This window comes from Sycon ciliatum, chromosome 3 (genome assembly GCF_964019385.1).
Source record: "Sycon ciliatum chromosome 3, ocSycCili1.1, whole genome shotgun sequence".
Classification (NCBI taxonomy): domain Eukaryota; kingdom Metazoa; phylum Porifera; class Calcarea; order Leucosolenida; family Sycettidae; genus Sycon; species Sycon ciliatum.
This window is the reverse complement of record NC_088645.1, coordinates 43,333,379-43,351,308: the sequence shown is the minus strand read 5'-3', so window position 1 is coordinate 43,351,308 and position 17,930 is coordinate 43,333,379. Positions and strand designations below refer to the sequence as shown.

General features: G+C 47.7%; 2 protein-coding genes across 2 annotated transcripts in view; both read right to left on the bottom strand.

The window, feature by feature from the left end:
- Positions 1–5,824, bottom strand: part of LOC135812292 (leucine-rich repeat flightless-interacting protein 2-like) — a 13,408-nt gene extending 7,584 nt beyond the window's left edge. Inside the window, exons 1-5 of the mRNA XM_065325665.1 lie at positions 5,623–5,824; positions 4,052–4,135; positions 3,048–3,173; positions 1,875–1,978; positions 1–67 (exon numbers count right to left, since the gene is read on the bottom strand). The exon at positions 1–67 is cut by the window's left edge and continues 87 nt beyond it. Coding sequence (XP_065181737.1) covers positions 1–67; positions 1,875–1,978; positions 3,048–3,173; positions 4,052–4,135; positions 5,623–5,721 — 480 coding nt within the window. The 5' untranslated portion in view covers positions 5,722–5,824. The remainder of the gene's footprint in view (positions 68–1,874; positions 1,979–3,047; positions 3,174–4,051; positions 4,136–5,622) is intronic.
- LOC135812297 (uncharacterized) overlaps positions 1–17,930 on the bottom strand; it is a 158,842-nt gene that overhangs the window by 70,141 nt on the left and 70,771 nt on the right. The window lies entirely within an intron of this gene.

The following is a 17,930-nucleotide window of genomic DNA, read 5'->3' as shown; positions in this document are numbered from 1 at the left end:
TACTGCCTCAATGTAGTGCTCACGATCACATAGCAGCTCAGCGTGGACATCAATCGCATCTTCAATCCTGCAATGCATCCGCATGCATATGGGCCACGTGTCCACACACACACACACACACACACACACACACACACACACACACACACACACACACACACACACACACACACGCGCGCGCACACACAGGCACACATACACGCACCATTGGACCATTGGACCATTGGACGCCCATCGCCGGAGGCGATGATAGCGATGCTACGGCAGAAGCCATAGCAGCTTGTGCTGGGATTGCACCATTCAACAACTTGCAAGGCTGAATAATTGACCACCACTATTCAGCCTGGTCTACACCACACAGCTATGAAGTGGCTTTTTCTGGCCAGTGAATCCCTACTTTTTGGTCTTTTTTCCATTTTTTTTCCCGCACACACATCACACCACATACTCCGGCATGCACTGGCTGTTGGTAACCACCCAGGAGAATGAAAGAAAAGTCAGGAGGAGTCTGAGAAAGAGAAAAAAGACGTGTGTGACCATAATCGTCGGGAATCGAACCCGCAACCTCTCGATTGGAAATCGCTGCACATACCACTGCACCATATGGGACACACTCACACACGCACACACACACACACACACACACACACACACACACACACACACACATAATTATTATGTATGCATGCACACAGAAACATGCACACGCACGCAAACGCACACGAATGCAAACACATACACACAGACAGGCAGGCAGACAGATAGACAGGCAGACAGACAGGCAGGAAGACAGACAGACAGTCAGGCAGACAGATAGAGAGGCAGAAAGACAGACAGACTAGAAAGCCAGCATCGCTAATTCCAAAGATATCCATAAAATGTCTCCAAACCAATACACATTGGAACGGGTTGGATCCTCAATAAGGATCTATAAATCGATACGTATCAAGAAGAGGGAGTCTAACTCTTGAAACCATCGCGTGTACCCTCTAATACACAACATAATAACGGCAACCTCGTGAATAGTAAGCTTGGATATAAAAATAACCCGCCGTCGCACTGGTTGTAAATTCGTGAAAGTAAGCCGGCGCAAAGCGTTCAACTCTAGCCATTCACCAATGCAGTTGACTCCAATCACAAACATCTCCAGGTGTAAACTTGTACGTGACACTCTGAGCCACAGCAAATTAAATGTTTTCTTCTCGTGCAGTTGCATACATGTACATGTGTATACATGGCTGCACAAAAACATGCACATACTGTAATGTCACGTATAAAAGCATGACCTGTATAGAAGTATGACTCGAATAGAACCCGATTTTTTGAAGCGCACCGTGACACAGAAGCATGTTTTGAATAGAAGCATAAGTTGAACAGAAGCATGGTCCTACCCCTGGCTTATCCGGCCGTAAGCACCTGCTTTTATACGCGACATTACGGTATGTGACATTTGTTCTGCTGTGAAGTTCAGAATTATGAATATAGCCACTGGTCCTCTACTGTGTACATATACAGCGCTGGCAACTGAAGTCCGACCCCTGAGCGGTGGGTTCACCTAGATTTCTAGCGGTCACTGTTTCGTAGTGTTACCGTCCTGTGTTGGGTGTTTGCGATGTGAGCGCACCGCCCAGGGGGTCAGGGGGTCGGATTTCAGTTGTCAGCACTGTAGTACAGGTGCACATTATGCAATACCACTTTTTATTTTATTTTTTACTAAATGCCATGTGCCGTGCACGCAATGGGAACATGCAGCAGAGCCATGTGGTGCACGCAATGGGAACATGCAGCAGAGCCATGTGGTGCACGCAATGGAACATGCAGCAGCCATGGTTGTGGGGGCCGTGCAAGACCACTTGTCACTAGAGCCTTCTCACCTGTCCTTCATCTTGTCTACTTCCTGGACAAGCTTGATCTTTTGCTCCAGGAGTTCGTCGTTCGTTTCCATGGTACTCCGCCATTTCTTCTCAATGGCTATAACCTAGACAGTATAGCAGGGATAAGAAATGGCTGAAAAGTCAGCGAAGGAATTCCATCACCACAACATGCACTCTCTGGCTGACCTCATCACACCAGCAATAGCATGACTCTCAAGCTATACACAGAACAGTAAAACCTGTCCCAGAAGACCACCTGTCCCAGAAGACCACCTGTCCCAGAAGACCACCTGTCCCAGAAGACCACTGCAACCAGGATCAAGTGATGCTATTTCCAGTCAAATGACCCTGGATAAGGAGACCACCTGGTAACAGAGACCACGGTTTTGAAGATCCCTTGAGCGGTCGTCTTAGACAGGTTTCACTTTAGTTATAAAAGAAGAAAAGAAGACCAAGGAACTACAAGTTATGCTATAATGTCCACTAACACCACCAGTTACTAAACAATCAGCTCATGCGATAACATTGCACGACAATGACCGACGGTACTGACGTTCTACAACTAACTGGCTAACAGCTCTAGCACACCTAGGATGCGCACTCCAACAGCCACTAGGTCTACTGTAAAAGCAGAAATATTCGTCTGGAATTAAGTTTCGTCTTTTTCGTCCAAGGAGCTTTTGGACTAAATTAAATGTAGGACGAATATCGATTTGTCCAGCGTTTCTATACACTCTTATGATCTATGGACGAAATTTTCAACCGGACGAACTCCTTTTCTTTGGAGTTGGACGAAATTATTGACCGACGAAATTTTCTGCCTCTACAGTATATAGTATTTATAACTAGGTATCATGTTGCTGGTCTGATGAGATGAGGTGGGTCAGAGAGCGCATGTGCTGGAGGTGTGGAATTGCTTCATTGATAAACAGGCTGAAAGCTGCTGATTGCCCTTCAAGTACGAATAGTCACCGTTGATATTACCATACCTACAATGCAGGCATGATTGAGTAAAGAAATTGGGCTCACGTATGCAGTCAATTCCGTGAAATAACCTTGGACCCTACAGGGTTAAAGTATGAACTGTAGAATTCGCTGAGGCCTACACAGCTTGTGGTACTAGTATAAAAAGGTTCATGAGGTGGGATTCGACTTTACAGTATGGTATTTTACCTTGTCTTTTGTGTATAGATCAGCAAGGTCCGGTGAAAACATCGGGTCTGTGGATTCCTGCTTCCTGATGGCACGCCGTGAGGGAGTCACCGTTCCGCTGTTCAACTCTTCATCTTTATCTTCCGCCTTGTACACACACACACACACACACACACACACACACACACACACACTTGTACTTGTCGCTCACTGCCAAAACTAGTCATGTGGGTCTCCCTGAGAGAGGGGAGAGAGACTCAAGAGGAATCTTGGAAAAATGACTCAATTGGCTATGGAACCGCCCAACGGCCGACACCCCCTGAAATCCCCAAAACTCTGGGTGGACTTAAAAATGATCCCACTTATGGGCTCACCACACCTCAGTAAGTGGGTGAGGACAAGGTGAAGAAAAAGGATTGAAGGCATCAGGGTATCCGTCCCGGGATCCAACTGCAGTTACCCCTGCCCCCAGTGAAGGTAATACTTGCTACTAGTGTGGGTGGCTAAATCAGAGTGGATCTGATATAAGCTTCACTAGCACCATTGATTACACAAGAGTTAATCTAGCCAGAAGCAGTCCATGGTTAACAGGTATGTATACTTCAAATAGAAAGTATATGAACCCTGGAACCAACAATTTACAAAGGTGGCAAGTACAACTTTACACCTTCAATCAGCCGAGCCCGTTGGCAACAGACCCAACACAATCAGGCATAAGTGTACCCCACCAACCAAACACACACACACACACACACACAAACACACAAGCACAGGTCTAGTTGCAATGGGACCAGGATTAGTTGCAGTAGCCCCAACATGAGTACGAATAGGACAACCGTGGACAGCATAACCAACACAACTACCACCCGAATCAACAACATCACCAGCACCAGCATGAACCCTGCCAACGACATGTTCCTGACTAACTCCAACGCAATCATGCTTTGGCTACGTAGAATAGAATAGGTATGAATACAACAACGACGACGACGACGACAACAACAACAACAGAGTTGTTTTCTTACCCGTCGTTCTTCCTCGAGATTGCGTAATCTCAGTCTCCTTGCCTCTGCTCTCTCTGATCTCCGTTCTGCTAATTGCTTCTCGCCCTGGAGCCAGAAATATGCGACGATCATTGCGAGAAGAAAAAGAAACGCAGATGAAGGATATTATGTTACCACAGAGGGTAGGCTATGATGATGAGCCATTACAGCAGGAGTATAGCCTACATGGGGCACAGGGGGCACGTGCACCCGCCCCCCAAAAAAGGAGAGCCAGCCATGCCCATGCCATTATAGCAGGAGTGTAGCCCGCATGGGGCACGTGCACCCCCCCCCCCCTCCTAAAAATGTCAACCTACATGTAGGTTCAGCATGCACACAACGACCATGAATGACATGCACCAGCCATCCTACACCTGTGTGGCCGTGCACCCCCCCCCCCCCACCCCACCCCCCCCCCCCCACCCCCACCCACCCCCCCCCCCCCCCAAAGGAGGGCCAGCCATGCCCCTGCCATTATAGGGTAGGGTGGCAAGGGATAGCCAGAAATTGGAAGCACCTTGAAGCACATCACGGTGAATGCATTAGTTTTAGGCCCGATTAGATGACCAACGTCATCTGCTTGCTGATCGGAAAGTTACTTGTGGTGTGCAAATAAATACACAGCGCAATACAACAAGACGATTGAGCATTCGGGAACACACGAGTCGACTAGTCCTGTGTTTCTATAAATCAATATAGTAAAACCTATGACTAACGACCACCCGTTGGGGCCAGAAAAAGCGGTCTTTAGTGGCAGGTGGTCCTTAGTCAGCGGTTTGCACCGCACAACCGTAATATAATGTGAGACAGTCCGTGCCTGGCGAAGTGGTCTCTAGTACCAGGCTGGCCGCTAGTCACGGTGGTCTTTAGTTACAAGTTTTACTATAGTTTGGTGCCAGGTAACTGGTTACGTTTGTCGCACCTTCAGACTGTATGTCAATCTAATCACTGTGGACACCAGATACTTGTAACTCGTATCCAATGAAGGTCATGAGGTTATATCATGGTTTGACGTGATTTGCATGCAGCAGGTGACAAATCCGCGGCCCAGTGGTTCGCGCGCGCTGGCTTCCAATACAAAAACTAGCACTGATTTAATTCTCTACCACACATTACTTGTAGACAATTCTAGTTTGCCAGCAAGACCTCAATATAAACTAGCAGTGGTTGCTAAACAAAAATATTAATTACAACACTAGTGCTGGCTTCCAGTCCAGACACTCCATACAATGCCATGCCGAGTACCTCACCCCTAAGCGGTACAGTCTCTTTTGTCCCATTCCCATATCTTTAGTATTCGCTTAGTTTCCGAGTGCGCTGTAATTAAATTTTAGCACTTTTTGGAATGTTGATTTCATGACGTTCTTTTGTGTAAGTCTTGGTTCGTTCGTAACGTTTAAACTGGACCACTGTTGAACTGTACGTCGTGCTGAGATTGCGACGAATCATCTCCAACACACATCCCCAAAGGAGTCAGGTAAGCAAACTGGCCTCAAGTGGTCAGGTATGTCGTTATGGCATTATTATTACCGGTAGTATTGATTTGCACCAACCTTGGTAATGACGGATTGGATGGCTTGATTCTCGGCCGAAGTGTTCCGTGACGAACGTACCCTTCCCGCCGTGCTAACGGTATCTGCACCGCTAGACATGCTAGCCTATTGTGCTGCGAACAGCGCACACTCCACGTCCACTTCTGCTACTCCTGCAACAATGAGTTGTATAAGTAAAAATTAATGAAAACAGTCCTGCTAAAGTAAAAGGAACAGGTTTCTGAGAAAAAGCAAAACAACAAAATAATTATTGCAGAAGACACCCAGTGCACTCAGCTGTCAGCACTGACAATCTGTGCCATACACTCGGAGTCAGTGCATCTTACGGTAGTTCTTACACTTACACGTCGTTACAGCTTGATTGAATGGTTGTGATACTTCAGTACTGAGAAAGATGCACGTTATTTCCGACGTGACGCGCAATTTCACGTCCAATTTTGCGTAAAACTCCAAATTTTGACGTGAGCTGCATGGCCAGCGCTCAGCATGCAGCTAGCTATGCGCTAGCCTAGCCTAAACCTGAGCTGAACTTTCGCGTCACGTCAGAAATAACGAATCTCTGCTGAAGCCTGAAGCCAGTACATGCAGTGAGTGGTGGTGCATGAACATGGTGAAGGGTCCTTCCCCACTTCACCTGTAAACCAGTCAACGTTGTACATGACATACAATGTAGAGGGGGGTGTTTCAAATAGGAGATACATGTACATGATTGTACAATTAGTCCATCGGCCAAATCTCAGAAAGGGCCTCTTTCGGCGAAGGTGATGCACTGAAGCTCCAACTAAACGCCCTTTGGCACACTAGCTCATGAGACCCCATATAATACGAATCCGATTGTTGGACGTTGCCAATCCAGTCCAGGATCGATAGTCGAACTGGGTCGAATACCTTCTTCCGATTTTCGTAATTTCGTCCACCATTACATCTTTCTCATCGACTTTTTTTCGCTTGGCGAATGTTCTTGAGCCGCTGAGCAGAATCTACGCACGCTCGAACACTTGAAATGCCTGCATGTTGACGGTTCGCAAGATTCTAGCGAGCTTGGTGGATATCTATTATTAATTTTATTTTGACATTTTTGGGGGAATCTGAATTAGAACGGTAGAAGCTCATTCGGAGAAGACGGCGTGTTGCCGCTGTCGGATTGTCGCTACTGTGTTTCAGACGTATTTGCTTGAACGTGCTATTGAGGATGGACAGAAGATGAAGTGACGGCTTTCTTGAACACGGACGTTTTGTCTACATTGTAGCTGAAACATCTCATCTGGCGTCTAGAACGCAATTATTATGAGTTGTGAGTGCCAGCTGAGCTGAACACAAGCTGGACACCATTCGTCAGCCGGGAATTTGCATCGAAGCTCTTGATAGCCACGATAAGCATAATTATACAGAGGTAACCTTGTTTGACTCAATACGCATGCAGGTGATACCACTAGTGGCACTACAATGTAAATGGTGCAAAATTGATGCAACAGCGAATATGTACTTCGTACAATCACGAACAATTGTAAGGCAAGTGTTCATGCATGTCATAGAAGAATTTCAGCCCGGAAGTCTTGTTGTCATGGTCATAAATAATACAGGACTTGAGTTGGCTCTGGACATAAACACACTTGTGGTGAATACGGTCATTATTGCGAGAAAAATATTTAGCCATTGTATGTTAACACCTGATACCGCACTACAAGCAATATTTCATGTACACGTATGTGAGACTCAATTGCACAAGGCCGTAGATGCATGTAAGCACACAATGCTGTACAGGATAAGTAGTAGTCGACATGTGGTGCCTTCCTGCTGCACATGCACATGCCGCAAGTTGGCAACGACACATGGCCTATCTGCACCGCACAGCATGAGCTTAGAAAGGAATATTGCACACATAGTGCTATTTGTGTTCCGATATCGTTAAGCCGGTATACATGTACTAGTATCCTTATACATGTACCTGGTCACTCCATAGGCGATGCCGACTGTACAAATCTTATCCTTATTACCCGATAGGCTATAGCACACTGCGTCAGATCACTATGCAACAAAACAAGAGCTTTGGAGCGAATATACACTGAAGCAAAGTAGGTTTCAACGGTACAGCACTAGTCACGATGAGGGGAGTTACGAGGATGGTTAGGCCTTGACACATAGATGATGATTGTTAATGATTCATGCACGGTGGAAAATTACCATCAATGGCGATGATATTGCTTTCACAACAATGACATCAGTAGGAGCAGTGACATAACCTTACTGCTCCAAGTAGGATTTACAAGTGAGTGAAGGGAGAGCAGACTGGTCTAATAGCAGACCGGGTCTAAGCAAGGAAGTAATCGGCATCAGAGGTGAGCTTGCACATCAGAAAACAGATGATGATCACCAAACACAGAGAAGTTGGCTATGTGTATGTTTGTGTCACTGTGTGTGCATGTGTGTGTGTGTGCATGTGTGTTTGTGTGTATGCGCGCACATCTGTGTGTGAGAGAAAGGCAGACAGACAGATAGCATATGGTGGCAGGGATCAAGGTCTGACCTCAGAGTTAAATGCTGACGGTGTGGAATAGCAACAGTGCGAAATCGGGCAGGGTGGTTCATGGCCCACACTGGAGCCGAGTAGGAGCGCCAGTGGTTGAGGGCTAGCAAAGGAGTAGCAGCAGCTCCAGCCTAGGAAGATCAGCTTCTGGATGAAAATCTCCCGGACACAGTAGGTACCAAGCTTCACAAGCAGATTGCCGGCAGGGGTGCACGGCGAGCACCCGTACATCCCTCAAGCCACCAGAGCCGCAGTACTTGGACACGATCCAGGTGCTTACCCGCCAACAATGCTGAGAAGGCACTGGAGCCATACAGGAACTTATGATCGAGCATGACCACAGACTTGAAATACAGGGTCCGGCGTTGAATACTGAGACAGCGACGTCTCCTCCACAGAACACCACTCAGCCCCACCATTGCATTATTTTCGCTTTTTCATGATTTTTACAATTGTGTTAGAGCACACAGCACTCGATGCACCATTTACCAGTGACCAAATAACTCCGCGTCTCCGACCATAACTGCAGCGTTCCCGTGAGCCTGTTGGATTTCCGTCAGCCTGTTGAGATTATCTTCATCTCGTCACATGTGAGCCTGTGTGTTTCATCCGTATCGTGGCACAATTACACAGACACGATTTCCAACTCAGGCCGGTTCCGTTGCTCGAAGGGTTGGCGGTAAGAATTGCTACGCCGTCTGTGGCTGCATGGGAACTTGGCGAGTCGTCATCTTTCTCCATAAATCCTGATCGTCACGCGAACAACAGCCACTATTGCCTAAAAACTACGACACAACAGTATCAAGCTCGCCCCAGCAGAAGGACACGAATGACGAGCGCTAAGACGGAGAAAGAGAGACAGGGTTAGCGAGAGCTGACTAGTGCAGGTACGCTGTCATCTCCTGAGGTGGTGGGCGAAGCAGCGAAGTGAAACGAAGGAAGATAGAACTTATTAGAAGGCATACGGAGGCACCAAAACCTATTGCCTGTCACATACTAAGTGCCATTTAGGCTTGACAGCTGTCAGCTGACAGCCTCAAAAATTTGAAAATCTGCTCAAAAAACTCTCGATCAGAACTCTGCGCACTCTCAAATGGAGCGCACAGTAAAAAACTCGGCGACGAAAAACGCTTCGTATCGACGCCCTGGACTGAATTCGGCACGTCCAACAAACGGAATAGTGTTCTCTGATATATTCTCTACGTGCTGGGTATGGTCGCGTTTAGTTGGAAGCTCAGTGCATCACCACTTTCGATTTTGAGACTTGGCCGATGGACTAAATCATGTTATCATGGTTATGCCGCAAGCCCGAATGGACTCAACATTCGACTGCGCTTTCTCTTGGTATTTTGATAAGAAAACATAATAATTATTATCACTCTCTTAGTATTGACTCCCATTGATTTTCGCTATACCTAAGCAGTCAGGGAAGAGTCAGTGTGTTGCTCCCTACATGGGAGCTCGCGGTTTTCCTGCCGACTTGAATTCTCACTTGACTGACTCACGACTGCCATCCAGAAAAAACAAGAAGTCCATCGAACCGTCCACCCGGCAAACCTGCAAGAAAGCACCACTCCCTGCTCAATACACAGTGTTTCGGGGAATTCACCCCTCATCAGCTGAGCTTAAGTAGGCTGAGGAAGATTGTGTCTGAAGAGTACCACTTACATGTATATAGTGCGACTCCAGGCACAAACATCCCATGTAGGGAGCAACACACTCTCCCCCTACTATCACCGAAGTCGCACCGACCTCTTCTTCACCTAAGCAGTCAAATATTTAAAACTCGGATGTTGAGCCAATAATAAATGTAGGAAGGAAAAGGACATACTGGGTACGCGTTAAGGGGGCAGCATGGTCGTAAAATCCCTGAGAAATCGAATTTGTAATTTCATATCGAGTGCTACATCAGTTGAAAGAGCATGAATACAGTCAAACCTCGTTAGAACGAACTTCAAGGGACTGAACAAATTTGTTTGTCTTATCGGGAGTTCTTCTTATCCAGATCTGACAAAAAATCGATATGCATATCAGATGGATTGTATTTACGTGAAGGTGCATGCTGTGGTACATGGGAAGCATGTTATTCTTAGCATAAGCCAGAAACAGGTACATGTAAGTACAATGACAAAGACAATGAATCACGACTGTGTCGAAGGTTCGTACAACGCACTGATTATTTTGTTCAAAACACGCTCGAAAACAATTTGCACTGTACGTACAATATGACCTCGACTATTGAAAAGAAGAGGAAAAAAGGCTGCCAGCGCACGCGCACGCTCGTGGACCGAAAGTTCGTACTACATGTACATGACCACACTGACTTTGTTCAAATCACACTTGAAAATAGTTCGTCTTCGCGAAAGTTCGCTGTACAGAAGTTCGTCGTAAACGAATAATTTTGACTTGAATTGATGCCTGGCCAACCATAGGATTGGCCTTAGTTCGTACTAATGGAAAGTTCGCCTTATCAGTGTTCGTCCTAACGAGGTTTGACTGTAGCTGCAAAATCTCTGAAAATTATGTCTCCATCTGACCAGCCGTTCAAGGGTTATGGCCGAAAATGTGCTGTCATTTGTTGGCAGGCTGGCAGCACTGTATTTGAATGTGAGCAGACCGTGCGCAACTTGTCCTATCATGGAAAAGCGCGAAAGTGTGCAGAATTTTGCTCCAAGTCCAAAAATCACGTTTTTTAGCCACGTATTGGGCTGCATTCTTGCCGGAAATGTCTACCTGTGGCGACAATAATTTTTTCATGGTTTTTTGAACTTTACTTCCTGTTTTGCCTTTCGTGGACCCAAATGGAAGAGTGCGTATTCATTTCTCAGCTTGGGTTCATATCTGAACATGTTGTTGTTGTTGTTGTTTCTTTATTTTACTTCACCATATGAACAGGCAAGACTGACTTCTCACCGGGGCTGTTGGCCCACGGCTCTCACAATATGATGAAAATGTTTAAAATGTGTACGAAGAAGAAAGGAACGGAAAAGAAGATGAAATGAAAGGAAAGAAAACAGTAGGTATTAATTTATGAAGGGGGGGGGGTATGAAATGGGTATTATCATAGTTGATGAGAGAAGTATGATATACAATGTTCTTGTTCTATAGACTATTTAGTACGGGCATTTCATGAGAGTCATGCATGGGCAAGGCAGGATTTGGACTAAGATAGAGGACAAGAACATAATTGATGAGCATCTGTTCAGGCAGAATCTGTGAAGAAGACATAGTAGGCACAACATCGGAGAGCTAGTTGACTAGGGAGATGAGGTCATAGCCAGACAGCAATGCTTGAAACGTGTGGCGTACGTCGCAAGCGCGAATATCAGCAGGGAGAGAGTTCCATGTGGTACTGCCAACAAAGGCGATAGAGCTACGGCCTGAGGGACCAGGTAGGAACGGCACTCTGAGCAGCTGGCTGACCTCACCACGCGTGACACAACTTCTGTCCACATCCGTGGCAATGAGGGAGTAGTAGGATTGGAACAGTGAGCTGGCTCTGCCATGAAGGCAGCGGAAGACGAAGAGAAGCAGACGTTGCACGTACAGCTGGTGGAGCTGAGGCATTGATAGTCTGGCAAATAGGGGAGCAGTGGGGGTCCTTCTGGGGAGTTGGAAGATGGCTCGTATGCCAGACTTAGCAATGCGTAGCAGTCGATGTAGCAGCAGTTTGGATAGAGCAGGAAAGAAACAGTTTGAGGCATAGCAGAGAACAGACTGGATCATACTCATGTACCAGGCCCGGCGGGCATTGAGTGAAAGGCACCGTCCATGGCGCCAGAGCTGCCCGATTGTAGTAGCAGTCTTGCTGGCAATAAGGTCCACTTGGGGCTTCCAGGACAGTTGGTCATCAAGCATGACACCGAGATACTTCGTGACTGGAGTAACATCAAGCACTGTGGTACCACACTTCACTTCAGATGGTCCATCCAGACACCCACGGGGTCTCACAAACATAACTTGGGTTTTACTGGCATTTAATAACAGACCAATGTTGTCCAAGTACTCAGCGAGTCGTGTTACAGCGTTAGAGAGAACAGAGCACACTAAATCAGGCTGATAGTCGGAGTAGTCCAGAGCCACATCATCAGCGAATTCCTGGTGGCATACACTACCTGGTAGAACTGACGACATATCACTGGTGTACAGTACAAAAAGAAGAGGGCCCAGAACGCTGCCTTGAGGCACTCCTCGGGAGCATCCAACATATTGCGAAACTGAGTGTTCCACCCGTACACACTGCTGCCGCTCCGAGAGATAACTGAGGAACCATTCCAGTGGTGTGTCACAAATGCCAAGGTCAAACAGCACTTGCACAAGCCTGGCATGCTGGACTCTATCAAATGCCTTCGATAGATCTACCATTACTACCCCGGTGTGTTTTCGTTCCGATTTGGCCAATTTCCAGCGGTTGGAGGCAAGGATAAGAGCATCTTCTGTTGAGTGATTTCTTCGGTATGCAAATTGACTTGAAGGTAACAAGGAGTGATCATCTAGGAAAGTTGTCAGCTGTTTCTTGACAAAGTGTTCCAGTATGCGAGAAACAATAGGCAGTAGCGAGACGGGCCGATAGTTACGAGCTGACAGTGGGTCGCCATTTTTATACAATGGGCTGATAAGAGAATGTTTGAAAGTTGATGGCACTATACCAGACGCAAGAGATAAGTTGACGATCTTCATCAGGTATGGGGAGAGGGTGTCCGAGCAACGTTTCAACACAATACCTGGGATTCCATCACTTCCTGTAGCTTTATGTGGATCCACACATTGCAAACGCTTAGCGACATCATACAACGACACAGGTTGGAAGGCTGTAAGGGCATCAGATTTCGTAGGGCCAACTGGCATCTGTAGGTGCGTAGGTCGACTGGGGTCATGAACAACATCTGCAAAGAAGTCGCCCAGCTGGTCAGCTGATACCTGGGGTACTCGGCGGGTCTTCTTTCGTCCGGTGACAGTGTTCATCACGGACCAAAGTTTCCTCTGATCAGACGTATAGCATTGATCCATAAAGTAAGCATTCTTCAACTGTCTATCTAGCTTTCTGGCCTTGGCACGTGCAGCTCGGTGCTCCTGCTGGAGTGCCTCGTTTGCTCTATCTTGCATTAGACGGCGGTGCAGTCTGTTTCGGTTCCGGACACACTCAACCAGCTCGCGAGTCAGCCAGGGACATGGACGCCGGTCTGCACGGCGGCGGGTGGTGATGGGTGCATGTTGGTCAAGGGTGGAGAGAATAGCATTGTTAAAGGAAGTTGTCATGGAGTCAACATCTTGATCATCAAAGCCGACAGACAGTATGCCATGTAAATCAGTTTGAAAGCAGCCCCAGTCAATCTGATGGAGACGACGACCCGTGACAGTTGATGTTCCCTTGCGAGCAGGTTTAGACGGAATCGGTAGATGAGCGAGTATGGCATAGTGATCACTTATATCGAGGTAAATTATTTCACATGTTCCACTTATAGCTGTTGTTGAGAGGAAAAGGTCGAGAATGGTCTGGGAATGTGCTGTCACTCGTGTTGCAGAGGATACGTAATTCTTCAGATCAAATCTCGTCAGAATATGCTGAAGAGGGTGGGCAGCATTACCAGGCATGCTGAAATCCACGTTAAAGTCACCAACGAGTACTGTGGAATGTTGCCGTCCTTGACAAGCTTGCTCAATGTTATTCTCAAAACCATCCCAGTACGATACAGGTTTGTTTGGTGGGCGATATGTACACCCGAGAACAGTGGTTCGCCCATTACTTGTAATTTCGATCCACATCATCTCTAGCTCTGGACACTCCAGGTCCGTGCGCCTTCTGGCATGGACAGAATCATGACAGTACACAGCGACGCCTCCTCCATGTTGACGATAACGGTCCTTTCGGAACAGCTTGTAATTCGGAATCGAAATCTCGCCGTCGCTAATGCATGGCTTCAGCCAAGTTTCAGCCAGGCCGAGGACATGGATTCCACGCACAGCAAGGTACTGTTGCCATGTATCATGAATGGCTATGCTTCACTGAAAAAAGAGCACTTTTTCAGCATACAGTGGTCCCTCTATAATCCGGCAGCATTTGTGCCAGGGAAATTCTGCTGGATTATGGAGGGTGCTGGATTAACAAATCTGATTTTCTGCTAGAACGTGCATGAAGAGGACATTTTGGCTACTGGAAATTGTGCTGGTTTATCGAGGGTGCTGGATTATAAAGTGCTGGATTAGAGAGGGACGACTGTATTTTGAGGGACGCGAAAAGCACTAAGTGCGAATTATGCATGTGAGCAAGAGCTGGCTGGTAGACGATTTTGGCACTCTACTTTACAGGTGTCTGAGTTGGCATTTTGGGAGTTTGTTGGTCCCTGCTGTAGCCCTTTACATTCTGTGGTGTGTTGGGCTTTGCCTGCTGAATTTTGATAGAGGTATTGTGGACTGGTCCATTGTAGTTTGGAGGCAGCTGTTTAGCTTTGTTCAGGCTGGCCATTTTCTGTTCCGTGGTTGTGTATCTCGCCTTGCCTTGCGTTCTCCTGGGCTGTGCTGGAGCTGGTCCTGGCCTCCGTGCATCAGAGCTGTCAAGTGCTGGGTAGAGTGCATCGCCTCTGGGCGTGAACTGTGTGTTGGCATGGATACTGCCATGGACACCACCTCGAAGCTGGACCTGGCGGTGCTCACGTTTGAGCAGCTCCGTGCCGTTGCCCAGGGCCATAACGTTCGGGCACCGGACGGCCTGACTCGTGCAGAGCTGGTACCGCAGCTTCGGAAAGCTGGCATTGGTGTTTTGCCGTCCCTTGTGCAGTCTGGTCTTGATAGCGTCGTCACGGGCAAATTTGATGAATTGGTGCATGCTGTGGGTTGCGTTTCAGCTGAGTTGGCAGCTATGAGAGCTGATAGGCGACGGGAGGCGTCTGTTGTAGCAAGTCTGGACTCACGAGTCATACACCTCGAGAGTGAAGTAGAGGCTCTCCGTCTTGCTTCACTTGGATCTCTCAAGGAAGACGTTTACGCCTCAGAGTCTGAATCTCGTATTCATGCGCAGGAGCCTGCTTCCCCACCACCACCAGCCATTTCTAGGCCTCTGCCGGTGGAGTCCCGCTCTCGAGTTCAGCCTCCGTATAGCGCTGTTCTGCAGGGGACTGTGGGTTCTTGTGCTGCTGCTGCTGCATCTACTCGTCCTGACTCTGTTCGCACTGGTCCTGGGGCCGGTAGTTCTACTGCTTCCGGTTGGCGGGATGTCAATCGGCGGCGGCATCGCAACAAGTTTGACACAGCCCCGACTGCTGCCGCTTCAACCACCCGTAATGAGGCCCTGACCAGGACTGTCACTTCTGCCTATCAAAAGCCCACACCCGTTAATACCTCTCCGAACGTGCTAACCGGAGCCGTGCGAACCCGGAGGAAGGTTTTCTTCATCAGCAATATCACTCCTGGCTGTGAGGCGACATCTATTGTCAACTGGTGTAAAGAGCGAGATGTAGAGGTGCTTGCATGCTCCGTAGCCACATCGCGGTACTTTGGCACCTCCTACGCAAGACTTACCGTACCTGAGGAGACCACCAATCGGGTGATGGGTGACTCTTTCTGGCCGGAGACTATTCAGCATGCTGTTCGGCCATGGAGGTTCAGTGACGGGGTGGGGGTGTCTGCGGACATCGCTGCTCAGTGACTGCTCTCTCCTTCCGTGGCTTCGTTGAACCCAGATGCAGCGCCATTCTTCTTCTTCCCCGAATCCTGTGTCTGTTCTAACCTTAACCCCAATGCCAGGCCGTATGCTCCTCTGCGTCATCCAGCCGAGCAAGTGAAGGAGACTAGCTTCGAGAAGCTCCTATTGTATACAACAAACTGCCGTTCAATTGTCAATAAACATGCTGAATTGTCCGTAATCCTCGAACAACACCACCCTGATGTGATTTGCTTAACTGAAACTTGGCTAGAGCCTACTATACCTTTCTGTATTCCGGGATACCTAACCTATCAGCGAGACAGACCGCCTTGTGAAAACAAGTCTGGCACCACCTCCCAGGCATACGGTGGTGTTGCAATCCTTGTTCTAGAACACCGTTTTAGATCCATACGATATCGCCCGGATCTACTCCGTCCTATGTGTGAAGCTGTATGGGTCCAGCTCACGCCCAGGTCAAGCCGTACTGAACCAATTGTCGTTTGCTGTACGTATCGACCGCCTTCAACCAGGAGCTTGGACATAACTCGCTACTGCGACATGATTGGTGATTCTCTCAGGATGATTCCTGTATCGTCCTCTCACGTCATCATTGCTGGAGATTTGAATGGAAAAAACAGCCTCTGGTGCTCAACAGACCATACATGCCCTGCTGGTGCTGCAATACAACGAGAGTTTGGCTGCTTTGGTCTTCAACAACTGGTCGCCACAAACACGCACACCGCACCTTCAGGCAACCAGGCATGCTTGGACCTCATCTTCAGCAATCGTAGCCAACTAGTGTCGTCCATAGACACAGCCTGTGCTCTGGGTGCATCGGATCACCTCCTCGTTTCATGCCAGTTTGATATCCCCATGGACCCGCTTCCCTCTTTTGCTTCATCCAGGGATTTTGTGCAGTCATCTTCTGCCCGTAAGTACAATTTTAAGAGAGTGACACCTACCACGTGGGCGGGTATTAATGATGATCTAGCGGCAGTTGCCTGGCATACGGTTGTTACGTCAGATGTGGACGAATCACTTGCAAATATTCAGACTGTTCTAGACCGCATCTTTACGCAGCACATTAGTGTCCAGCACTATGAGCGTTGCTCCATCAGGGATACAGGGAGATCACGCCTGTCGAAACGACTTCCGTCCTGGATTAATGCGGAATTGAAAGGTGCTATCCGTCACAAGGCGGAACTTCACAGTCGGAGTAGGAAGTACCCAAGTCCTGTCAACAAATATCTGTATAAAAAGCAACGAAATATTGTGAGGTCGCTGTCCTGGAAATGTCACCGGGAGTATATCCGAAAGCTGCAGGTCCTGATTTGCGATACCAGTAATCACCCTTCATTGCATCAATTCATTCGCATGCAGAGATCTTCGGGAAATAGCCCTGGAATACCTGACCTCGCATCAAATGGAAAGTTGGCAGCAGACCCTGCAGCTAAAGCTGCAGCTTTGAACGAGCAATTTGCATCAGTGGCGGTTGTTGACGACCCACGCATACCATTGCCGTCCTTAGACCAACACCCTTGCCTCCCGAATGCGTTTCGTGCTCCGATAATAACCACAGCTGGAGTGCGCAAAGCTATTGCGAAGCTTAAGCTTAACAAATCGCCTGGTATGGACGGCATATCCAATGAAGTTGTTAAGGCTCTAGCACCATCATTATCATAATTATCCTTTATGTCTTCTATTTAATTTGTCTTTCAGAAAAGGGAAGTTTCCATCGGCATGGAAAGTGGCCAAAATAACGCCGATATTTAAGGGCAAAGGTAGTAAAGCTACTCCTGGAAATTACAGGCCAATCTCTCTCTTATCATGCATTTCAAAATTATGTGAACGAATATTTTATGATCAGTTGTATAGCCATGTTGCCCCTGCCATTCACCCTGCTCAGTCTGGCTTTCGTCGTGGAGACTCAACTTCACTGCAGCTGACTCGCCTTGTACAGGACATTATCGGAGCAAGAGCAGAAAAGTTGTACACGGGCATTTGCTTCTTCGATCTTGCCAAGGCGTTCGACACAGTGTGGCATAGAGGTCTCTTGAGGAAGCTTAAAGTCATATTTAACATCTCTGACACACCGTTGAAGTGGATAGAGAGCTATCTTTCTGGGAGAAGCCAGTTTGT